Below are 22974 nucleotides of genomic sequence, written 5' to 3'. Positions count from 1 at the left end.
CCTAGACAAAAACATCAGACCTAGCTTGACAAATAACTGAAACAAAAAGGGCTGGAAGTATAGCTAAAGTGATAGATTGCCTTTCTGATCAGCTTGGGGTCCTGAATCAAACTGCAGTACCAGTAAATAAATAAGTAAATAAAATTTTCAAATAATTTAAAATTTTTAACAGTAAGTTAATTTTTTTACTTTTATTTTGGGATTCTTTAGCATTTCTTCTCTTAAGAACTCATAAAATGTTTTTGTGCATTTGGGAACTTTTGAGGTGTTTAATTATGAAGAGAACTAATATTAAACCCTTAATTTGATGTAAACAATATTTCTCTTTAGTATTAATTCTTATATAATATGAGAACTTTACATGAAATTATTTACATCAACTAAAATAGGAAGCTAAAACTGTCAATGTGAGTAGCCAAAAAGTTAGTTGCTCCTTATCAATGGCATTTTAAGTACAGCATTTGTTAGTTAATAATTAAAATCCTAGACTTGCAATAAGTTAGTATAGGCAAGGAGAACTGAAAAAACATGTTTTTTTTCCAAGCTTTTAAAGAAATGCCTTAAATTTACCTTTACTAGATACTAGCCATAACATTTACTTAAAAATCATTGATTAGACTTCTGAATTTGAAATGCATCTTAATATATTCAATTTTTCCTATAGATATGGTGACTGCCATCCTGTATTTTTTATTGGCTCATTAGAAGCTGCTTTTCAAGAGGCCTTCTACATGAAAGCTCGAGATGTGAGTACAATTTTACTTTTCCTAATTAAAAAAATGCATCTGATAGATTTACCACTAGGCCTGAGGAAATATTTAATAAATATATTGTTTTTGTTTTGAGATTGAAAATATGGTCTTTGTTTTATGTACCAGTCTGCTCTGGAGGCTCACATCAGACTATTCATATAATGTACCCCCTGGATTTTGCAAGAGGCAATTTCTGCGGCAGGATTTTTTTTTTTAATTTGGTTGAGGAGAACATACTTATATGTGATCAGACTATATGTTCTTTTCCATTACATTATTGGTAATTTCTTGATAGAGGCTCATTCTTTCCCCAAAGTAAGTATTCCAAGTAATATTTTAGTAGTTCTCTTTTATCTGTGGAGAATATATTTCAGGATGCCCAAGCTCAGTACCAGATCCTACACTTAGTTGAGCATCCCTAATATGAAAACCTAAAATTCACAGTGCTCTAACATTCAAAACATGTTTAGCCCCCATGATGCTCAAAATGTTTTGGATTTCATAATTTGGGATTAGGAGTGTTTAATTAAAACTGTTTATACAAAATTCCAAAATTTAAAATGGTCTCAAATATTTTGGATAACAAATATTTAACCCATACTGTTATTTGGGTTTTTTTTGTAAATGAGACAGTTGTTTTGCTGGTCCTGGGACTTGAACTCAGGGCCTGAGTATTTTCCCTGGCTTCTTTTTTTGTTCAAGTCTAGCACTCTACCACTTGAGAGCCACAGTGCCACTTGCAGCTTTTTCTGTTTACGTGGTGCTGAGGAAACAAACCCAGGGCTTCGTACATGCTAGGCAAGCACTCTACCACTAGGCCATATTCCCAGCCCCACTTATTTTTTTAAAAAATATTTTATCCTGGTGAAGTGTTGTTATTTATTTTTGTTGTTTGGTTTCAATGCTGGGATTGAAGGTGCTCTTGTCACTTAGCTGCCTACCCAGTTCCTTTTATTTCTCCAACAAAATTTAATTTATAAATTAGACACATCAAAAGATTAAAAACAACCAGTGATAAAATAAAACAAGAATATCTTGTAATGAAAATTAAATGGTGTGTGTGTGTATGTGTGTAACTGTGTGTGTCTAAAAGTATCTTGTACTTTCACCTTTTTCTTTAAAGGCAATACTTCCCAACCTCTCGTTGGCATGTGAAAATAGTGAACATTAGCATCAGTAATCTAGCTTTTTGAAGGGCCATTATTGAGTTAAATAAGTGTTTCTTGAACAGAAGCATTGTGACAATCTTAAGTGATACTCAAGATAACTAAGTGTCTAACCTGTATAGCATATACAGGATGGATAGGCTGGACAAAGTGATAGCGATATATCCCAGGCAAGAAATCTGAGAATTCATCAAGCTACTCAGGACAGTGTACAATTTAAAATATATGAATTTTTGGTTCTGAAATTTCCCATTTAATATTTTCATGTCCCACTTACTCAGCTAAAGAAGGAATACTACCTATCAACTGTAATATTTTCCCCCCAAAGTTAGTGTGTACCAACTATTTCTTAAAAACAGATTTTGGTTTTGTCATCTTAAAATCAAATAAACTTAATTCAGAAGGCACATTTTGAGCAAGAAGATTTTAATTACTCTATTTGTATATTAACACAGTAATCAACACCTCAATAATTGCTTCAGTGTATCTCTATAGCTTCAGCTCTTCCCATTTCCTCACCTGCTATGGTTTAAGTATTCCCTCCAAAACTTACCTTGAAATTTAATTGCTATTGTAACAGTGTAGAGGAGTGGTACCTTTAAAAAATGGCTAGGTCCTTGGGTTGCCACTCTAATGAATCCATTAGGAATTTTATCTCAGGAATGTGCTAGTTATTGTAGGAGTTCGGTGGTTCCTCCCTCCTTCCCTCTTCTGCTGTCTTGCCATGTAATATCTTACCATGTAATGATGCAGAAAGCAAGTTCCACCAGATGCAAACTCTCCGTATCTACTGTACAATTTTTCTTTCTTCATAATCTTACTCTTCTTGCATGCTAGGAATGCCTTTTCTCCTGCTTTTTACTGGAGCTTTTATTTTGTACTTCTATCACCCACTCTTCTAGTACTGTCCAGTGAAACCCTCTGTTTTCTGTTATTGGTACACTAAACACATTGTAATTATCCGTTCCATATATGTCTTTCCAGGCTTGATTTGGGGCGGGGGTGGGGTGGCAGGAGCCATGCCCTTTTTATTCCTAAACACAATAAATACTCAATACATGTTTAATGAATGAAACAAAAGTGTGTAAATGGTGTGTAAATGAAAAGGGAAAAACTGCTATATTTAAAACTGCTATGCTGGCAGTTTTAAGACTAAGAGTCAAAGCTTCCCTGTGAGATTTGTAATTTACATTAAATTCTGATACAGAGGAAAAACTCAACTTTTTCCCCCCCAATACCCACGTTTGAACTCAAGATCTTGAGCTTGAGCTTGTTAGGGAAACATTCAAAACTTGAGACATATTCCCAGTCCTTTTTGTTTTACTTTTCAAATATAATCTCTCAGTTTTTTCCAGGTTGTCCATGTGCCACGGTCTCCTTACCTGTACCTCCTGCATATCTAGATGTGAATCACCATGCCTGGCTTGTTTGAGATAGTATCTCACTAATTTCTTGCCCAGGCTAGCGTTGAACTTCATTCTCCTTATTTCTGCCTCCCAAATAGTTTAGATTGCAGGTATAAACCACTGAATCCAACCTAAGAAAAATTAGTCTTAAAACACATTTTAAATACTGAATTCCAAGGAAATTGGTTAACTTTACATTCTTACTGACAGTTAAATACAGTTGCCAGGCACCAGTGTGATGTTACTTCCTTAGGAGGCTAAGATCTGAAGGATGAAGGCAGTCTGGTTAGGAAAGTCCAAAGACTCCTAGATCTAAAATCACCATCAAAAAAGCAAGGTTGAACAATAGCAAGAAATCCAGATGATCAAGTACAAGGATCTGAATTAAAAACAACAGCAACAACTTATTTATTCTTAGAATGGTGGGATAGCGCTTAGTTTTTTGTGTAGGTTCTAGAATTTGAATTCATAGCCTGGACAATGTCCCTTTTCTTTCTTTTCTTTTCTTTTTTTTCCCTCAAGGATTTATACTACTTGAGCCACAGCTCAACTTCTGGTTTTGGTGGTTAACTGAAAAATAAAAGTCTCGTGTACTTTACTGTCCCAGCTGGCTTTGAATCACAATCCTCAGATCTCAGCTTACTGGGTAGCTAGGATTACAGAGTCATCAGTATCAGAATGAAAGAACACTTTTAAGACTTAGCATTTACTTTCAATAGCTATTAAATCTACATAGTTGGGATTTTTTTTCTTTTATTTTGTTTTGGCAATACTAAGATTTGAACTCACACAACCCGTGGGGTTTACCACTCAAGGAACATCACAGACCCATCCCCCGCCCCCCTTTTTTTTTCTTGTACAGGTTGTACAAGCATCTCCCTTGTTGTCCAGGCCAGCATCATCACTTTTACACTTCCCACTGTAGCTGAGATGACAGGCACATGCTGCCACTCCTAGATTTTTCTTGTTTTTTTTTTTTTTTTGGCCAGTCCTGGGGCTGAACTCAGGGCCTGAGCTCAAGGGAGCACTCTTCCACTTGAGCCACAGCGCCACTTCTGGCCTTTTCTATATATGTGGTGCTTGAGGAATTGAACCTAGGGCTTCATGTATACGAATAATTTTTGTGTATATAATGCAGGGTATCATATTATTCAGAATTTAAAAATAAGAATAAATTTTAAATGATATTTTAATGTTTATTGCAATTCAACTTCTGAAATTAGCAAAATATAAGCTGCAGAAAAACATTTCAAGATATCTGATATTCATTTTTTACTAAACCTATCTCAAAGTAAATTATAAAGTTCATATGTTACTTCTACAAACTTCAGTATGTCTTTTGTAAACATAAGATTTCCCTTTAGTCATAATACCATTTTCATATGAAACAAAATTAATGATAATTCTCAAATATTAATATCCAGTTCATATTCAAATTTCATCAGTTGTCCCCAGAATATCTTTTTAGCTGTTTTTCTTTCTTGAACCCACAATTCACTCAAGGATCACAAATGATATTTAAGATTTAGACTTCTTAAATCTCTTTTAAGTAGCACCATCTCCCTCCCCCTCCACCCCGCACCCCCCCCCCATGACATTTGCTTTGTAAAGAAATCAAGCCAAATGACTTGTTCCAAATTCTGGATTTGTGTGTTTCTTTGCAATATTATTTTCCTTGTTCCTCAGACTATCCTTTTTGGAGGTGGGGGAAGAATAAGAAGTCTAATTGTTAAATTATAAGAATGTTGAAAGCCTGGTATGGTTGCCCACTCCTGTAATACCTAATAGGGCAGGAAGATTACAAGTTTGAGGCTAATCTGGGTTCACTAAATTCCAAACTATCCTGGGCTAAGTAGTAAAGCCATTTCTCCAGTCCTCCCCCCTCCAAAAAATAATGCTTTGTGAATAATTTATTATAATAAGATTTTCAATGATTATGGAATCTTTAGTTCTGTTATCATGCGTTGTATTTAAACAGCCACTTGTTATTTGATATAAACATCAGTCTCTACTTTCCAGTAAGGTTACTAAAGCAGTTGGAGTTATGAAAAAAAAAGTCAGCTCCTGAAATAGGCATAGGTATTTCTAAAATCTCATATCAAGAATTTCTGTATTATATCTTTAAATGCAGATACTTATACAGTATATTACTTACAAAAGAACTTTTACTAAGTATCTTGCACAGTAAATTGGCATTTAGATTTATTCTGACTGATAATCCCTAGAGGAGCATAAGCTCTTGTTTATTAACTCCTGGATATTTCTAATGAAACAATTGATTGTTTGCTTTTTATTAATGTGAAGGTATTTTAGCAAATGAAAATCATTGGTTCATGTAATTAAATGTGTTGCTTCCTAGTAGATTCACATCTAAATTCACTAACCTCTGTGGACTGCTAAAATGTCTTTATCTCCCTTCCCTTGTTCATGTCTCCCTTCCTGGTTTAAAGATCAACAGTTTATGCATAGTTTATTGCATTTCTGTAAATGTAAGCAAAATTTAGCCTCATGATGAATTATTCAAAATTAAATCTAAGCTGGTATGTTTATTACAGTCACCAAACAAGTTATATGTATCTCACTTTAATTAGGTGAAGTACAATATATAATAATAATGCTTCAGATTTACATGATGCTATGTTGTAGAAAACATTTCCCTGCATATGCATTTCATTTAGACCTTATAACCAGTGAGATAGGGAAATTAATAACTATATTCCCATAATTGTTTGTTTGCTTATCAGTACCCATCCCAGGACTTGAACTCAAGGTCTGGAAACTGTCCCTGAGCATTTTTTGATCAAGACCAGTGCTCTACCACTTGAGCCACAGCTCTACTTCTCACTTTTGGGGTGGGGGTGGGTTGCCAGTTCATTTATTCTCACAGACTTTTCCTGCCCAGGCTAGCTTTGAACCACGAGTCTCAGATCTCAGCCCCCTGAGTAGCTGTAATTACAGGCATGAGCCACCAGTGCCCACAAATAAGAGCTTATGTTCCAACACAGGTAAATATGATTTATCTTATGCTGTTACACTTCAGTTTTCCCAGATACATTCTGCACTGCAGGATTCAGATATTAAAATTCATCTCTACTTTTGAGATTTCACATTTAGAGTTAACCCAAATCTTATTCAATATTATTTTTAAACTTATGTATCATTTTTCAGAAAACAATTTGTTAGTGTTCAAACAATTTAAGGCAAGTGTGACCGATACTCTGGCACTCTTACGAAATTTCTTTCATCTTAAATATCACATGTTTAATTTAAACTGTGGGAGGCACATTAATTTTACCAGGGCAACAGATGAGCCTCAAGCACCAGCTTTCTTCACTTGAAGTGAGAAATTGAGTTCCAAGAGTAAATAAAAACAAGATTGAAGGTTTAAATCCTCTGCTAGGCTTTTTGAACTTATATACTCATTAAATGTTTATTGGAGTGGTGGGATTACAAAGGATTTGGGGAGCTTCATCAACTGGTATATAGTTAATCACTAAGTAAAACACTACATTTGATAAAGTGTTTCTCACAATGCCACATTCAATCCATCTTAATGAAAACTGCTTCAAACTGATTTCATTTGAGAGCACTTGTTGGTGAGAGTGTTCGTGGTTCTTTCTACCTTTTTCTTAAATTTATAATGCTACCCAAAGCAGAGCACTAATTTCAGTGTCATAAGTTTTTTTATTTAAGTGTACTTGATGAAATTTAGACTTCTGATAATACATTAACCAGATTTATGACCCCTATTCCTTGTTCTTAACTATTAATGATGTCCACAGATTTGAGAACTATAAATGTTTATTATATACCCACTAACTTATCTGGTATACAGAAGTTCTCTGCCCTTATTAAGTTCACAGTTTAGCAGAGAAGATAGGTAATAGACAAATCTATAGTATACAACATTCTATAGACACAGGGAGAATAGTTGCCTTACTTTACACCTTCAGAGATGTTTCTAGAGAAGGTATTCTTGATCTGATCACTTTCTACTCACTATGTAGTCCTGTCTGCTATCAAACTTATGATGCTCCTGCTTCAGCCTCCTCAGTTCTGAGAGGACAAGTATCTACCACTACCTCCAGCTCTGACTTGAATCTTAAAAGATAAAAAAAAACAACCTTGGAAAATGTAGAATTAGGAACAAAAGAGATAAAAAGTAATGACTAAAGAAGATTAAGAGACTACAAGTTTATGTTAGAATACTGAACAGAGTTGTATTGCAAGGTGCAAGGCCAAGAAGATCAGTTGAGAAGTATGGAGGGAAACTGTGGTTCCCTGCCTTTAGCAGGCATTTAAAAGGTATTTTCTAGGTAAAGCTTGTATTTTTCTTTAACTTAAAGACAAAAATGTTTATCTAAAGGGCCAATGGTTAACCTTCTTAAGGTTGGTAGAAGAGCTACTACTAGCTAAGCTGTGAATTTCTTGGGAGGTTTTCAAAAATTCTTTTTTCCCCCTAACTCTCTGGGTCGTCCCCCTGCCCTCCCCCCTCTCCCCCCAATGCTGTCTCTGAAGAAGTCTCTTATATACAACAGAAAGTGCCTCAGAGAATGATCAGACATTTGTATTAACTGAAAATCAACAGCAATAAAAATCCCAATGCCATGGCTTATTATCCATGTGAAGGATTGTTTTTTTTCCCAGGCATCCTCTTGGGAGACTAGGCTTTGATATCAGTAATCCTGATACAGCCCTTACATCTGACAGCAGCCCTAGTACTATTTCTAAATGTGCTTAATTTAAGACAACCAGAGCTCAGGTCCTGGTTTCCATTTAAATTTCCGTAATCTGAAACTAGTAATAAACCTATTTCTTATCTGCATGTGGGGAAAATGAGTGTTGTAATATGTCATGTATGGTAGTTTTGAGGAATAAATGGGATGTTCTCTATATTCACCCAAAAACTGTTGAGGTACTATGAAGCTGTTTTGAACAAATCTGAAAAATTAATAGAACAGTTTATGAACTAAGGACAATTCCAGAAAGGAATTTTGTAAACCTTGGTTGAGTGTTTCACTTTAACAATGCTTGTTATGTATCAAACTTTATCAGATTTATTTTTTAAGTCAGCTCATTGTAAAGTAGCCTATTTTTCCTGCCTCAGGAACTCCATCATCAAAAAAAAAACCTCAAGTAAATAAACTTCTTTGTGCTTTGAAAAATATGCCTACTCTGCTCATTTTGTCTGTGTTATCTTTTCAATTTAAATTCCTTGAAGGCAAGACAATTTCTTTTAGAGTAATTTTATGTGACAGTTTAGAACACCATCCTGCACATGTATGATGCTAATGTAATTTTTTAGCAAACTATTTTCTCACTATTCAGGTAATGTCTATTATAGGAAAAAAAATAATATAGATCCATCTTAAGTAGAAAATAAAAGTTAACATGTAACTCTGATCATGTAAATAAACATTCCTAAATGTGTTTAATTTATAAACATGATTTCAAAATGCCACAAACATGTATATTTGTCAAAAAGCTGACATTTTACATAGATACTACAATAAAAGAAGCTATTCTATAACTAGATGTTTCCACTGAACAGTATATTGTTATAACTGTCTAGAATGTACCATTAATTTAGTTATCAGATCTGCCCATTTTGCAAAGATGTTTAGTACCTGTATTATAATTATTTTTAAAATTAATAAAAATGTATTTCTAATTTCTGCTACAATGTAAAACTTTCCAACTTTCATCACCTTTTAAAACCATATTGAACACTGTTGAAAATGAACTATTCAACTTGTGAATGGGGATGGGAGGGAAAAACTGGGAAACAATGAGAGGAAGGGGTGACATTACCCAAAAAGAAATGTAACTGTCACCTCTCTGCAGTTCACCTTTACAATAACAATAAAAACTTTGGTATCCCTCCCAATTCTATATATTTTAAAAATATCAGGCATAAAAAAATCATTCCCAGGGCTTGGAATATGGCCTAGTGGTAAGAGTGCTTGCCTCGTATACATGAAGCCCTGGGTTCAATTCCTCTGCACTACATATAAAGAAAAGGCCAGAAGTGGCGCTGTGGCTCAAGTGGAAGAGTGCTCCCTTGAGCAAAAAGAAGCCAGGGACAGTGCTCAGGGCTGGAGCTTAAGCTCCAGGACTGACAATAAATAGATAGATAGATAGATAGATAGATAGATAGATAGATAGATAGATAGATAGATAGATAGATATATAAAAAATCATTTCTATCAGTAGATTATCCATTCTGCATCATTTCTCCCATAAGGTCCCTCCTGATTGTACAAATTTTTTTTATTCATATTACTATTTTAGAATGCTGAGGCTGTAAATTACATCTCTATATATTTCTATTTCACATTGTGTTCAAGAAGTCTGTTCCATATTTTTGCTTAAAAATAAAAGGTTTGGTAGAATTAGTGCTAATAAGTATTACAGGTTTGAATTCTGGCTCTTCACTACTCATCATTACTAATAATAGATGTGTACTGTTAACCGGATAACTCAACTTCCCTGATTACTCAAATTCAACTTCTCAGTTTCTACATTTAAGACTTTGGAGTATAATACATACCTCACAAAGTTATTTAACAAATCATTAATACTGAGTACATAAAACATCTTTGAAATATATTTGAAACATCTTTGAGGTAGTCAACCTACACGTAAGCATTGAATGAATCAGGCAGCTTTGAATTTAAAGCTAGGCAATTTCAAACTAACCTGGTACTGACTAGCTGTTTATGCTTTTGGCATTTCCTCAGAAAAGAAACTAAAATAACTTGTTAATAAACCTCATTTAGAGTAATGTAATAGTGACCATGTTACTTGAATGTTAATGTCAGAGAAGTTAATGTCATTGGAAGATATGGCTAGAAGAGAGATATCTGAGGAGGGAGGTCTCACCAAGGAATTCATGAATTCATGAATTCAGCAACTTTTTGTTGCTTGCTTAAGTAGTGATTAGCTTTTGAGAGATTTTGAAGAGGAAGATGACATTTTTAGAGTAATAATATAGGAATAAATGATATTTGCAAAAAGTGATATAAGAAATTTGTAGGAAGGATTTGAAAGGATAAATGAATGGCAGAGAGACTGATCTGTATAATTGGAATATGTGTACCTTGGAACATCAAGACTGATTGAAAAAACATAGCACAGTGGTAGCACAATGTAGCCTCCAAAATTTTGGCTCTATATTTCACAGCTTGTTCACTTCCCTGTATTTTTTTATACACATTAATCTTCTAGTATCTTGTTTCTCACCAACTCTCCTTGGATTGCCTAACAAAACAGGAGAGAATAATACCACAAAGTGCCGTTTTCTCAAATACATATACTTATGAAGAATTCCAAAAGTCAGTAAGAAAAAAAACAACAACCATAGCATGGGTAAGTAATATATACAGGTGTTTTAGAGAAAATACTTTTGAATCAAAATATGAAAACGATGCATCATATTTTATAATATAAGAAATATATAATAAAACTACACTCAATGGCATATTTGCCTATCATAACAGCAAAAACGGTCAATGTATTAATGTAAATAAAAAATAAATATAAAATGTTTATTTTACTGTTGTTTAAAAGACAAAACTGGAAATATATTAATAAAATTTAGATTAAATAAATAATAGCCTACTCCTAAAGTGAAATACTATATGACCATTTAAAGAATGAAGCTAGTTCATAAATATTGCTGTGGAATGATATGCAAAATAAGTGAATAAAATGGAAGTACATAGTAGCACATATAGTGTGGTTGTTTGTTCTGAAAACTACCTGTATATGTAGTAGGTAGATAAATTACAAAATGTTTTTTTAATTCCAAGACAAACCACTTACCATGACCTCAGTAACCTTGTTGGATCTCAGTTATATATAACCTGGTATACATGCCTTTCAGTCAAGTAGATGTACCCTTCATTGTTACATTGTTCCAAATACCAGCAGAATATCTTCCCTAGACAAAAGGGTTGAATCACATGTTCACAGCAAAAAGACTACATGCCTTATTGTGTGAAGAAAAGACTGGAGAGATGCTGCACAACCTCCATGCCTTCTTGGAGTTCGTTCGGTTATACTTTCTACTCCACTTGACCTTCTTAGAATAGCTTTTTATTTTTCCCCCTTCATTAACCAAATGTATAGCCATAGTATACTAAATGACTATTCTGGTCATTTGCCTGGGGTCAGAGGTAATTGTAATCCCTTAAAGTATTTAAGTCGGAGTCCAATGGCAAACTGAATCTTTTCACTAGACCAAGAACTAGTCCATAATGCATAACTTTTCTTCAAATTTTATGGATTATTATACAAACTTATCATTTTTACATATAATTAGGGGTATCTTATGAAGTTAGCCTATTGTAGGTAAGAGTTGAGATTCAATTTAGTTATGTATAACCACAAAATGAAAATAATGACTTAGAATAGAAGTAAATTTATCTCTTCCTTCAAAAAGTCTATAAGTTATCTGTCCAGTCTTGGTATGGCACATCACAAAGTTAGAAACTTAGGCTTCTACTATCTTGTTGCTTCTCTTCCAGAACTCTAATACTTAGGTCCAAACTATCCTGAACTTAGTTACAGTGCTACATCTGATTAATAGAAAACTGAGAAATGTTTTTAGTTGTCAGGCATTAGTCCAACAACAAAAGAAGGCAATAATAGAGATTTTCTCACTAAGGAAGAGATGGAAAATATTAAGGGACCAGCAGCCTCTGCCACAATGAATGATGACATGAATAAGATTTAATTAAAAATTGATGTCTGTGGCTCAAAACCTGTAATCTTAGCTACTCAGGAGGCTGAGATCTAAGGACCATGGTCTTATCTCCAATTCATCATCAAAAAATCCAGAAGTGGATCTGTGACTGAAGAGTGGTAGAGTGAAAAAGCTTGAGCTAAATAAATAAATAAATAAATAAATAAATAAATAAATAAATAAATAAATAAAGGCTCAGGGCTAGTTCCCAGACCCTCAGTTCAAGCCTTAGAACCAACACACACACACACACACACACACACACACACACACAGAGAGAGAGAGAGAGAGAGAGAGAGAGAGAGAGAGAGAGAGAGAGAGAGAGAGAGAGAGACGCAGTCCTATATGCATAAGTTCAGTTTAAAAAAAAAATAATTTGCGGTATTATACTTTAAAATCTGTCTGCCAGACAATACTTGATGGTTAAAAATCTACTAAATATCTTTGCCCAGTAATCATTTACTTCCAAAATTTTTAAATAATAATGCATTATTATTATTTTCATGCATCTTAATGTGAAATTAATTGTAAATATCTTGAATTCTTATTGCTATGGTTTCCCTATTTCTCTAAATATGGAAACATAAAATAGATTTTTCTTCAATTTTTTCTTCACTTTTTTTCCCTTCACTTTTTTAGGAGAGGAGTGCTTGTTTACTACTGTCTTCCAGCTGTGCTCCTCACATCCATATGCATGTTATACCTATTCAATAGACCTGTGGTTAACTAGAAATAGTGTTCACCATCTCAAAAAAGAGAATAATAGTTTGGAAAAATACTTGCACATTTTTATTATACCAAGGACTAAACCCAGTATTAAGGAAAGTTTAATTTTAGGCTCTTTTTTGGACTCTTTGATTTCCATATGATATGTGAGATTCAAAGACATCTGTGTCCTCCGAATTTCAGAACACTATCCCAGCATTCGCATTAGGAAGTGATAGGAAAAGGATGCCATTTTAACATCTCTTCATCTTTATTAGCTGGCTATTTTCTTTTAGAACTTTTCCAGTTTGATTGCTGCCTGTGAGTAGCTGAAATCATTTTGGGGAGCTGAACAAGCAAAAATGTTACATTTCTTTTCACAGTACATAAAAATATATAACTTGGACTTCTTAGGACAGATTAGACATTGGCTTGTCCAAACTGTTTTCTCTACTTTTCCTCACTGTCACCTAAATTTAACATTCATCTTAAAACACAAAGAGGCTAATTTCTCTGTCTTTTTGTAATTCAGTTTAGGTATCATCTACACAGTGAAGTAGTCTGATGTTCATGCTATATCATTGAAGCACCTCTGTCATAAGTACTCATGACCACTAGTTTGTTAGGCTTGTCTCTTCACCATCCCCATCTAGGAAGGGGGTAGTGGGCTTCTGACCTCCAGAACTGCATGGCATCAAAAAACAGGAAAGTGAAGTACTTTTTGAAAGGATATGTCCCGGCCATCCCAGAGGACCATGCGGAGATAATCACAGACAGGAGAAGAAGGTTCATAAGGAGGTTTATTAATGGGGCCATAGTTCCCATGGGAGAGGGAGCTACATGGCATCTGCACCTTATCCAGGTGGCAGCTTCTCTTTCTGGGGGTAAAGGGGAAGTAGGTAGGTAGTGAGTAGGAGTGGCTCATTAGGTATGGGTGGATCTGGGGGCTAGTGGGAGGAGCTGAGGACCATTCCTCTGTTCTTATCATACATTTACCTTGAGTCATAGTTATAGATACTAAGCTGAGCCTGTGAACATCCATTATAAGAATTGAATTGTGGAAGTAGGCAGTGTTCTAGAATGATTCAAATTTAGGGCCTACATTGAAAACAATAAATAAAACAGCTACAAAAATCATTTGGGGACACTTAGGCCAATTTTGAGTGTCAATTCTAGTTTAGATTATATTATATATTTATCTAGTTTATGTTATTTTATGCTTGTATCTATGGTATGAAAAAGATATAATGGTTATATATGTAAATGCATTATTTCTGGGAAAGTAATATTGAAGTATTTAGGGCAGAAGTGTTAAATCATGTCTGCAACTTTCAAGGAACAGAAGTTTCATGAACAGAAGTCTAATAAAAGGAATGAGCACTGGAGCACCAGTGGCTCATGCCTATAATCCTAGCCACCCAGGAGACTGAGATCTGAGGATCTTGATTAAAAGCAAGCCTGGGAAGAAAAGTCCCCCTGAGACTCTCATCTCCAGTTAACCACTCAAAACTGTAAGTGGAGCTATGGCCTAAAGTGGTAGACTAGTCTTTAGCAAAAGAGTGCAGGGACAGTGCCCAGGCCCTTGATTCAAGCTTCACAAATAACAACAAAAGGAATGCTGGGACAGAATGTTAGTAATTGGTAAATCTAGGTAAGGTCTGTGCACCAGCTGTTTGTATTAACCAAACCACACCCAAATTTAAAACCAAAAGAATGATAGTAAAGATTGTGATTGTTGTGTTATTACTATCAGGTTCTGATTTACACAAAATAAATTATTTTATTCTTTTTTAAAGTACCTATTTAAACAACAAACCAAGCTACCATTTATAGAAATAGTCACATCAACATTAAAATCATTGAATACACAGATTATGGCTATCATATACTTGAAGAGGAATGACTTCCTCTTTAGCCCATCCACAAATGTTTCCTATCTGCTCTATATTTGACTTATTTTGAGATAGGACTCATTCCTTTCAGTTCTAATGTTCTGTAGTTCTATGATACTAAGTGTTTAAATAGCTACAATAGTTCAAAGCCAAGTCACCTTGGTTGCTATCAACTGCATATTTACTAATCATTAACATAGTACCTTAGCCTCTGGATTTGAATGTGAAAGATTAGTTAGGCACTGAAAGCACAATAAGCATCTCAGGCCCTGTTGTCAGTAGGAAAAAACAAGGAGGTCCTAGATCTTTAGTGCATTTTCATGGCTATCCTATCACTTGGAATTATTTTCAAAAATCATTTTTCATGGGTAGTTGAATTTTCCTTCTCACTACTTTTTACAATAGCACAGCATAATTAATAGGATAACATACTTTCACAACCCTCACAAACCTATCTTGACCCATAATCACACACCTGATACATGGCAGAACTGGGTTTAGAACAGAGCGTTCTATAGAGATTTTTCTTTACACCGTTTTGCTAAAACCTAGAACATTAAAAAAAAAAAAAAGGCTGATAATAGTGAAGCAAACTCTATGCTTTCCTTTGTGCTTTATGAAATTTCAACCTGGGGCTGGGAATATGCCCTAGTGGCAAGAGTGCTTGCCTTGTATACATGAAGCCCTGGGTTCAATTCCCCAGCACCACATATATAGAAAATGGCCAGAAGTGGCGCTGTGGCTCAAGTGGAAGAGTGCTCCCTTGAGCAAAAAGAAGCCAGGGACAGTGCTCAGGCCCTGAGTCCAAGGCCCAGGACTGGCAAAAAAGAGAGAGAGAGAGAGAGAGAGAGAGAGAGAGAGAGAGAGAGAGAGAGAGAGAGAGAGAGAGAGAGAGAGAGAGAGAATTTCAATCTTTCTACTAAATTAGATAATACAAATATAGCCTTTTCCCTTTTTCATGCCAGTCTTGACTCAGAGCCTGGGAACTGTCCATAAGCTTTTTCACTCAAGACTAGTGCTCTGGCTTTTTGGTGATTAATTGGAGACAAGAATCTCACAGACTTTTCTGCCCCAGCTGGCTTTGAACTACAATCCTCAGATTTCAACTTCCTGAGTAGCTAGGATTACAGGCCTGAGCTGCTGGCACCCTGCCAAGTATAGCCTTTTAATGCTCTAGTGTTATCACTTGTTAAATGGTACAACAATTAGATATTTACTTACCCTGAATATCTCTTCTTCCTCAACTCGTTAAATGCAAGGGATCTTTATTTTATTTATCTTATATTTTCAGTGCCTAACACATAGCACTCTGTAAATGCTATTGAACTAAATTATTAATGATGCAAGAAAAAAACTGGTTATAGTCATGGAAAACAAAACATTTTCTAATGCTGTTTTCTTTGTACTTGGCTGTTCTTCACAAAAGCAGTTTTTTTGAGTCCTGTGCAATTTCATCTCTCCAAAATTGGTTAATTCTCTGAGCTTGCCCTCCCTTCTTCCTTCTTTCCTTCCTTCCTTCCTTCCTTCCTTCCTTCCTTCCTTCCTTCCTTCCTTCCTTCCTTCCTTCCTTCCTTCCTTCCTTCCTTCCCTTCCCTCCCTCCCTCCCTCTCTCTCTCTCTCTCTCTCTTTCTTTCTTTCTTTCTTTCTTTCATTCATTCTTTTTTCTGTTTTGGTCTGTGTCTTATTGAGCTTAGTAAGATAATAAAAAAATCCAAATCTGGAGTTTGAGTCTAATTTAATCAGAGTTTCATAACCTAAATTTGGAGCGTTTTCATATTATAGTCTTTATTTTTGCTTACTTGTGACAAAAGCCTGTGAAAATTGCTTGTTGATAGGTTGTTGTGTCTGAGAGATAAGATTAAGATCATTCAGGGCTTTTTTTAAGCTCCTATGGGAGTACCTACAGCCTGAAGATTCTCTTCTGATACTCTTTATCATCTTCTTTCTCACATTCCATCTCAAGCTTAAAGTGGGAGCTTTTTTTTTAAGTGTGTTTTCCTGGAATCTCATGTTTTTAACAGTGTCAGGGGTTTGTGTCCCTGGAACGAAAACTGTTTCTCCAGAGCCTTTTTTCTCTGGGCTTCTAGTGAAAAGAGGGGCGAGGCGAGCCAGTCGCTTACCACAAAGCAGTGCCACCACAAAGGGAAGATTAAGGGTTTAGAGAAAGGTCAATGTGGGTTTTTCTTTAACTAAACACTTTCCTAAAGTTTCCTTGTGGAAAAATAATGAAGTCATCTCAGAGTTTTTAAAGAATTTTTATTTCTTTTTCACCGTCTGCATTCGCTTGTCTTCTCAGCATGGATGTTTAATCTTCCTAGGCTTTGTGAATTGGCCCAAATGAATAAGTGGTGAGCTGTCTCTCTAGGAGCTAGAGGCTTATTCTAAGGGCCTAATCACTGAGTAAACACATCTTTGCCCTCCCTCTCACAACTGCGATATAATAGTCGAGATTCTAGCACTGTAACCTGGATATTGCAGGGACCAGTGCTTTGAAATGCAGAATGGTTGATCCTCCAAAACAGACAGTGCCTGATCTTCGCCTGCCTCTTTCTTCTTTTTTAAATTAAATATTGCCAAAGAGATGCTGTTTTATTGCTTGATATTGTGCATTAGTGCCCTGGATTTCCAAGTTTAGTTTCAGTCAACACTGTCAGCTGCACTTATAGGGAACTCTGCATGTTGGGCTTCTTAGTAGCCTCTTGGGCACATGTGTGTTTGGTTTGGAAGAGCATTTAAATTAAATCAGTGAGATAGCAATGTAAATCACTAATCTCTTTCTCAAAGCCTAAATGTTGCATTGCAATGTTCTTGAGAGAAATAGGCATTTTAAAGATTTAGCCATTGCTATTGTTTGGTTAGAAATATGCTGATTTAAAAGTGGACAGCTCTCTTGTTCTCAGTGTCTCATTAAATGTAGTTGCTGAGATACGATCAAGTCGAATTAGAGGTTGACATCCCACTGTCTATTCAGCTAGAAAGCCTCTAAGAAGAAGAGCTCTGAATTTGTTAGTGCTGCCAGATTCATGTTCCTTCCCTTAAAGCAGCAGATCCCTGATTCATTTAACAAAAGTGATTTAATCTTTGTCACTGCCATTTGGTGTCTTTTTTGCCAGGGCTGTGGTTAACATCGGTGCTCATTTCTTTCATCAAACAAACTGACACTTATGCTAGTTTAAGGATGCAAAAATGTCTTGAGAGACCCAGTCCTAGCTCAGGAGAGATTTAGTCTAAAGGGAAATTGGTAAACAATTATAATACTAAGGGCAAGAGCTAGAGAGATGGAAAGAAAGCACTTAACTCTGCCTGTCTGGATCAAGAAAGGTTTCATGGAGGCATTTGATCTTAATCTTAAAGGATGAGTTGGGAATTTACTAGATAAGTATCACTTCAACAATGTATCTAATTACAAACTTCCTTGAAGCCCAACCAATTGTTATTTGTAGATGTCAACATTCACAAGAAACTTTGAATCTGTCTTGTTATGTCTGTGCTATCTTCTATGTATCACACAATGAGAATTTCAGTAAGTGTTTGTTGAATGAATGAAAAAGGAATTAACACATACAATCAGGGTAGAATCTGCTAAGCTATTTATGCTCAGTCCCATCCTTATTCCAGTTACATGCTGTCTCTGAGGATCAGAGCTCTGATGTTATAAGCTGCCTGGCATCTTCATATTAGATAATTCCTCCCACATGTCTTAACCATGTGGTATGGTTGATTCCCTGCTACCATTGTGCTAGCAGAGAAAGAACTCTAGACTTGGATTCAGAAAAAAAATTGTTTATATTCCCACCTGTATTTTATCCTACCTAGCTGTGGAATTTCAGACAAGTCAACTTTCTAATCATTAGGTTGTTTGTATATTAGTGTGGTTAATAGTGCCTATTTTACAAGTTTATTCTGGAGATTAAGGTAGAACGTAGTAGAGGCTTTTGGAATCTCATTCTATCTACCTCTACCTAGCTATTCTCATCTAAAGCAAAATTTTCCTTTGAAGAAGATATTTAAACATTTAATCATTACTTTTTTCTATTTGATTATAATTTGGATTCTTCAGTAAGTTTGTCTCAAGAATCAGACTTCATTAGCCTTTTATCAACTTGAGCTTTATATTTTTCCATAGATTTTTTTCTTTTGTTCAGAATTTCACACAGCAAATTTTCATTTACTTATCACATCTTTACTTAATATGTAGGTAAGGAAAGCTAACTTGTAACTTTCCTTTGACAAAATTATACAGATTAGTTTGTGTGTGGTGAACCATAAAATTTTATCTTTCCTTTTCTAGTAACAAGACTATTCTTAAACTCCTCTCTTCCATAATGTAGCACCAAGAAGATAGTAAGCCATTCTGTAAAGGTACATTTTATTATAAAAAGGAGAAAGAGCAGTTGTCCACATAAGAAAATATAGTAGACATTTTCTGAAGTATAAACTAGAAAGAATTCATGCAGACTGAATATTTTTCTGTCATCTTTTCAAGTGGCCATTTTTACATGCCCTTAAATAACAACTTTGAAATTACTTGTGGAACTAAAAAAAAACTTTATTTCCCATCTTTTCTTATATGTAGTTGAATATTTCAGAGTTAGTATTTTCCTTTACGTATAAAATATGAATTAAATGTGAAGAATAATCTGATTTATGTAAAGAAAATGAACTTGTGTCACTTTCTGCTCAAGATAGACTTGCACATGTTGTTAACAGGATTTTGAGATAGCAATCTGTAACACTAGATACAATTATCCTCTTTTAGAATGTAAGGGAACAAAATTCATTCATGCTAGTATATTTGTTAGGAAATAGGTTTTAATTTTTGTCTCTGCTGTTCATATACATTTATACTCCTTTCCAAAATTCAAGACTCCTTACTTTACCAGATATTTTAATTGGTCTTTTCTCCTCTTTTCAGAGAAAGCTTCTTGCTATCTACCTCCACCACGATGAAAGTGTACTAACCAACGTGTTCTGCTCACAAATGCTTTGTGCTGAATCCATTGTTTCTTATCTGAGTCAAAATTTTATAACCTGGGCTTGGGATCTGACAAAGGACGCCAACAGAGCAAGGTAATACTGTTGTTCACAAGTTATAACTTGGGCATTTGTTTTTATAAAATAAAGTCATTGTGTTTGGCTTATCATCATAAACATTTTTCACATTCAGCATTAAGTTCTCTGTCATTATTAGATAAAAGCTATTTATTATAGCTAACACATACAGTTATTACAACTTGTGAAAAACATACCTTACCTTATGATTTTTAAAAAGCCTCTTATTCAAACTCAAGTATAACTTGAAAACAAAAATGTGTTTTTTTCTTTTTTTGTACTAACACAGATACCATATATTTCTAATATGTTGATTATTCAAGAAAATCAATATTCTATTCATAAAAGACTAATAGTAGCATGTCTAATATATAATCCTAGTACTGTTTATTTTTTAATAACTTCAGTGAAGGCAGAACATTCTGGACTAGTCCAGTGTAGTTGGTAATAGCTTAACTCTAGCATATGCTAATTGATGTGATCGCTTTATTGCACACATTCTTTTGCACACAGCTAGCAATGCATCCATATTCTCAATAGGGAAAAAAATCCCTTTCCTAGTTGTCAGTATAAGTTTACTCAGTTTGTTAATCATAATATCTGTAAGTGACAATTCTTCATTATTTTGCTTCTTAGGGTTCCCATCTGAAATTTGTATTCATCATGTTTAATTACACATGTGGCCATAACATCCCATGATGCTATTTTGGGTGTGTTAACATAGCTATAATCACAGGCTTCTGGCTTATAAACAGGGAGATTAAATTAATTCATTTCAAGGCAAGCCTATTATAGTTACCTAATTTAAGCGATTATAGAACAATTAGAAATCATCTGATTTGTCTTTATATTATTTTATGGCTCACTGAAGTTTTGGTCAACATTCAGACTTCATTTAATGTACTCTGAATCTGAAAAGAAAGATGATTCTTCTCCTAAATGTGAGGCAAAAGAATGTTGAAGCAAAAGCAATTTTTTCATCTAATACTTCATTTCTTTAAGCAAATGGTTAGGAAATTTCCTAGAATGACTTCGTTCTGCCTTGGAAATGTTCCGTGTTATACATAAATAAAGAACCTTTAGCACCTGTATTTGTTTAAATTAAATCAGGTTATTATTCACACTCAGTTAAAGGTGATGAAAAGCAGTGCCAAAAACAGATAAAAATGCAGCATCGAAGGTCTTTCATGAGGCAAAATACATAGACTGGAGACTTGGCTAAATCTTTTGGCATTCACTGGCAGTAAGGAATCTCCTCCTTTTCCTTTTATCTACAACTTGATGGAGAAGGAAACACTATTTCTAAACCATCTGTAGTGGCTAAGTTCAGTGGGCTACCTGCTGTTATTTTGTTCTATCCTCCATTTAATTCCTTAGTTCCTTTTATTTTACAATGACAAAAAATTGCAGTGTAGTTTCTTTTGAAAAACAGTGTTTGAGGATTTTTTTTATGACTGGCAATCAACAGCCATGCAATTGCTTTGTTATATTTTACTAAAGAAGTCTGTTAAGTAGCACAACTTTGATACACTAGTAATAAGAGTTTGCAGGTTACAGAGACACCTGTGGTGACCAAAGCGACAGAAGCTGCTTATTAGAAAGAACCAGTACAGCTGTGTCCTATTAACTCCTTATGACACTTTTTTAAAAACACTAAATAAAGGCCTTGTTTAAGGCTTTAGAGACATTTCTCAATGAATTGCAGGACCAACTATGAAGTATGATAGGATATTTCAGTCTACAGTTTTTAAAATGTGGTCTCTCCTTATTAACTGTCATGAGAATAAAAAGTCATACTAAAGATTACAAATAGAAATATCCAGGAATTCAGATTAATAATGTAAAGGCAGTCCATTTCTCTATGTTAAACTAACAAATAGATACATAGCTACTTTTGATGTGGTTCCATTACTGTTAAGGCAAATGAGAAATAGATATTTATAAATAAAGGATAAAAATTCATAGAATAGCATATTATCAAAGACATTAAGAATGAGTTTCCTGTGATATATGAAACTGTAAAATAATTAGATTTCCTAAAAGGGGAGTGAGCTTAGCCATAATTTTCTTACTATTGTAGTCTCATCTAAATAAAATTGTCTGATTTTGTTTTCTGCTTTATGATCTTACTTGGATTTTTATATCACATGAAAATTAATGGTAGCATTCATTTCAATAACAAATCTCAAATTTATATTCTTTATTCAGAAAAGACTACCTGCACCTAGTATTTATTAACCATTAGGCTACTTATCAACCGTTATGCCATCATTTACCAATTGAAATAGTACATACTAATATATGGAGATGATCAATCCATTTCTAGGTATATGAGGTAAGATTGTTACTGTGTGCTTCCATTTAGTTATTCCTTTATTTTAGGTATAGTTTGAAAATAAATTCCTGATGGATCATTTTTCTGTTCTCATATCTGGCTAAGCTAGTTAGACAAATTGTATGAATTTCAAGTATCCTGGGCCTAGATGATTTCTTAGTGGTTTTCTAGGACTCTACCTGATGTTTCAGCTCTGGAAATTGTTGTCTATTATGGTAAGGAACTTGCCAAGCAAATACAGTTTTGGTTGAGGAATATGCGTATTTTGATTAAGCTTATAGGAACATTAGTCCTTCAATCACAATTTTCTATGAATATCTGATGTATGCAGAAGTGAAGGATTTTGAACTAAGTGAATTCTGTGGTATTGACAAATGCAAATATCACTTTAAATTTTTTTATTTATTTATTGTCAAGGTGATATATAGAGAGGTCACAGTTTCATACATAAGGCTGTGCATACATTTCTCATCCAACTTGTTGCCTCCTCCCTCATTTTCCCCACTTCTTCATTTGCCTCCACCCCCATGAGTTGTACAGTTGGTTTATAGCATATGGTTTTGTTAAGTATCACTGTTATATTGGTTTGTCTTTTATCCTTTGTCTCTCCATTTTGATATTCCCCTTCCCTTCCTTAGTTCCAATACATGTATATGCAATATGCAGGGTACCAAAATCAGTTACAGTGACATCAGGGGTAAAACTATGGGAAACAAAGACAAAATAAAAATGCATAATTTCACATGGCATGTTGAAAATAACAATAATAATGATAAGCCACTTGATTCCATAACTTGGAGTTCATTTCGCATAGGATCATCTGATATGTTCATATGTACATAGCTATTGAACCATTGTGATCTTCTGCTATGGTTATTCTAGATGTACTAATTATTTCAGATGAGGGAAACCATAGTCTG

At 34.5% G+C, this 22974-nt stretch overlaps 1 protein-coding gene across 1 annotated transcript in view; it reads left to right on the top strand.

Moving 5' to 3' along the window:
- Positions 1-22974, top strand: part of Faf1 (Fas associated factor 1) — a 296655-nt gene that overhangs the window by 188332 nt on the left and 85349 nt on the right. Inside the window, exons 12-13 of the mRNA XM_048351276.1 lie at positions 665-746; positions 19583-19737. Coding sequence (XP_048207233.1) covers positions 665-746; positions 19583-19737 — 237 coding nt within the window. The remainder of the gene's footprint in view (positions 1-664; positions 747-19582; positions 19738-22974) is intronic.

Source organism: Perognathus longimembris, chromosome 7 (genome assembly GCF_023159225.1).
Source record: "Perognathus longimembris pacificus isolate PPM17 chromosome 7, ASM2315922v1, whole genome shotgun sequence".
Classification (NCBI taxonomy): domain Eukaryota; kingdom Metazoa; phylum Chordata; class Mammalia; order Rodentia; family Heteromyidae; genus Perognathus; species Perognathus longimembris.
This window is presented reverse-complemented; position numbering and strand designations above follow the sequence as displayed.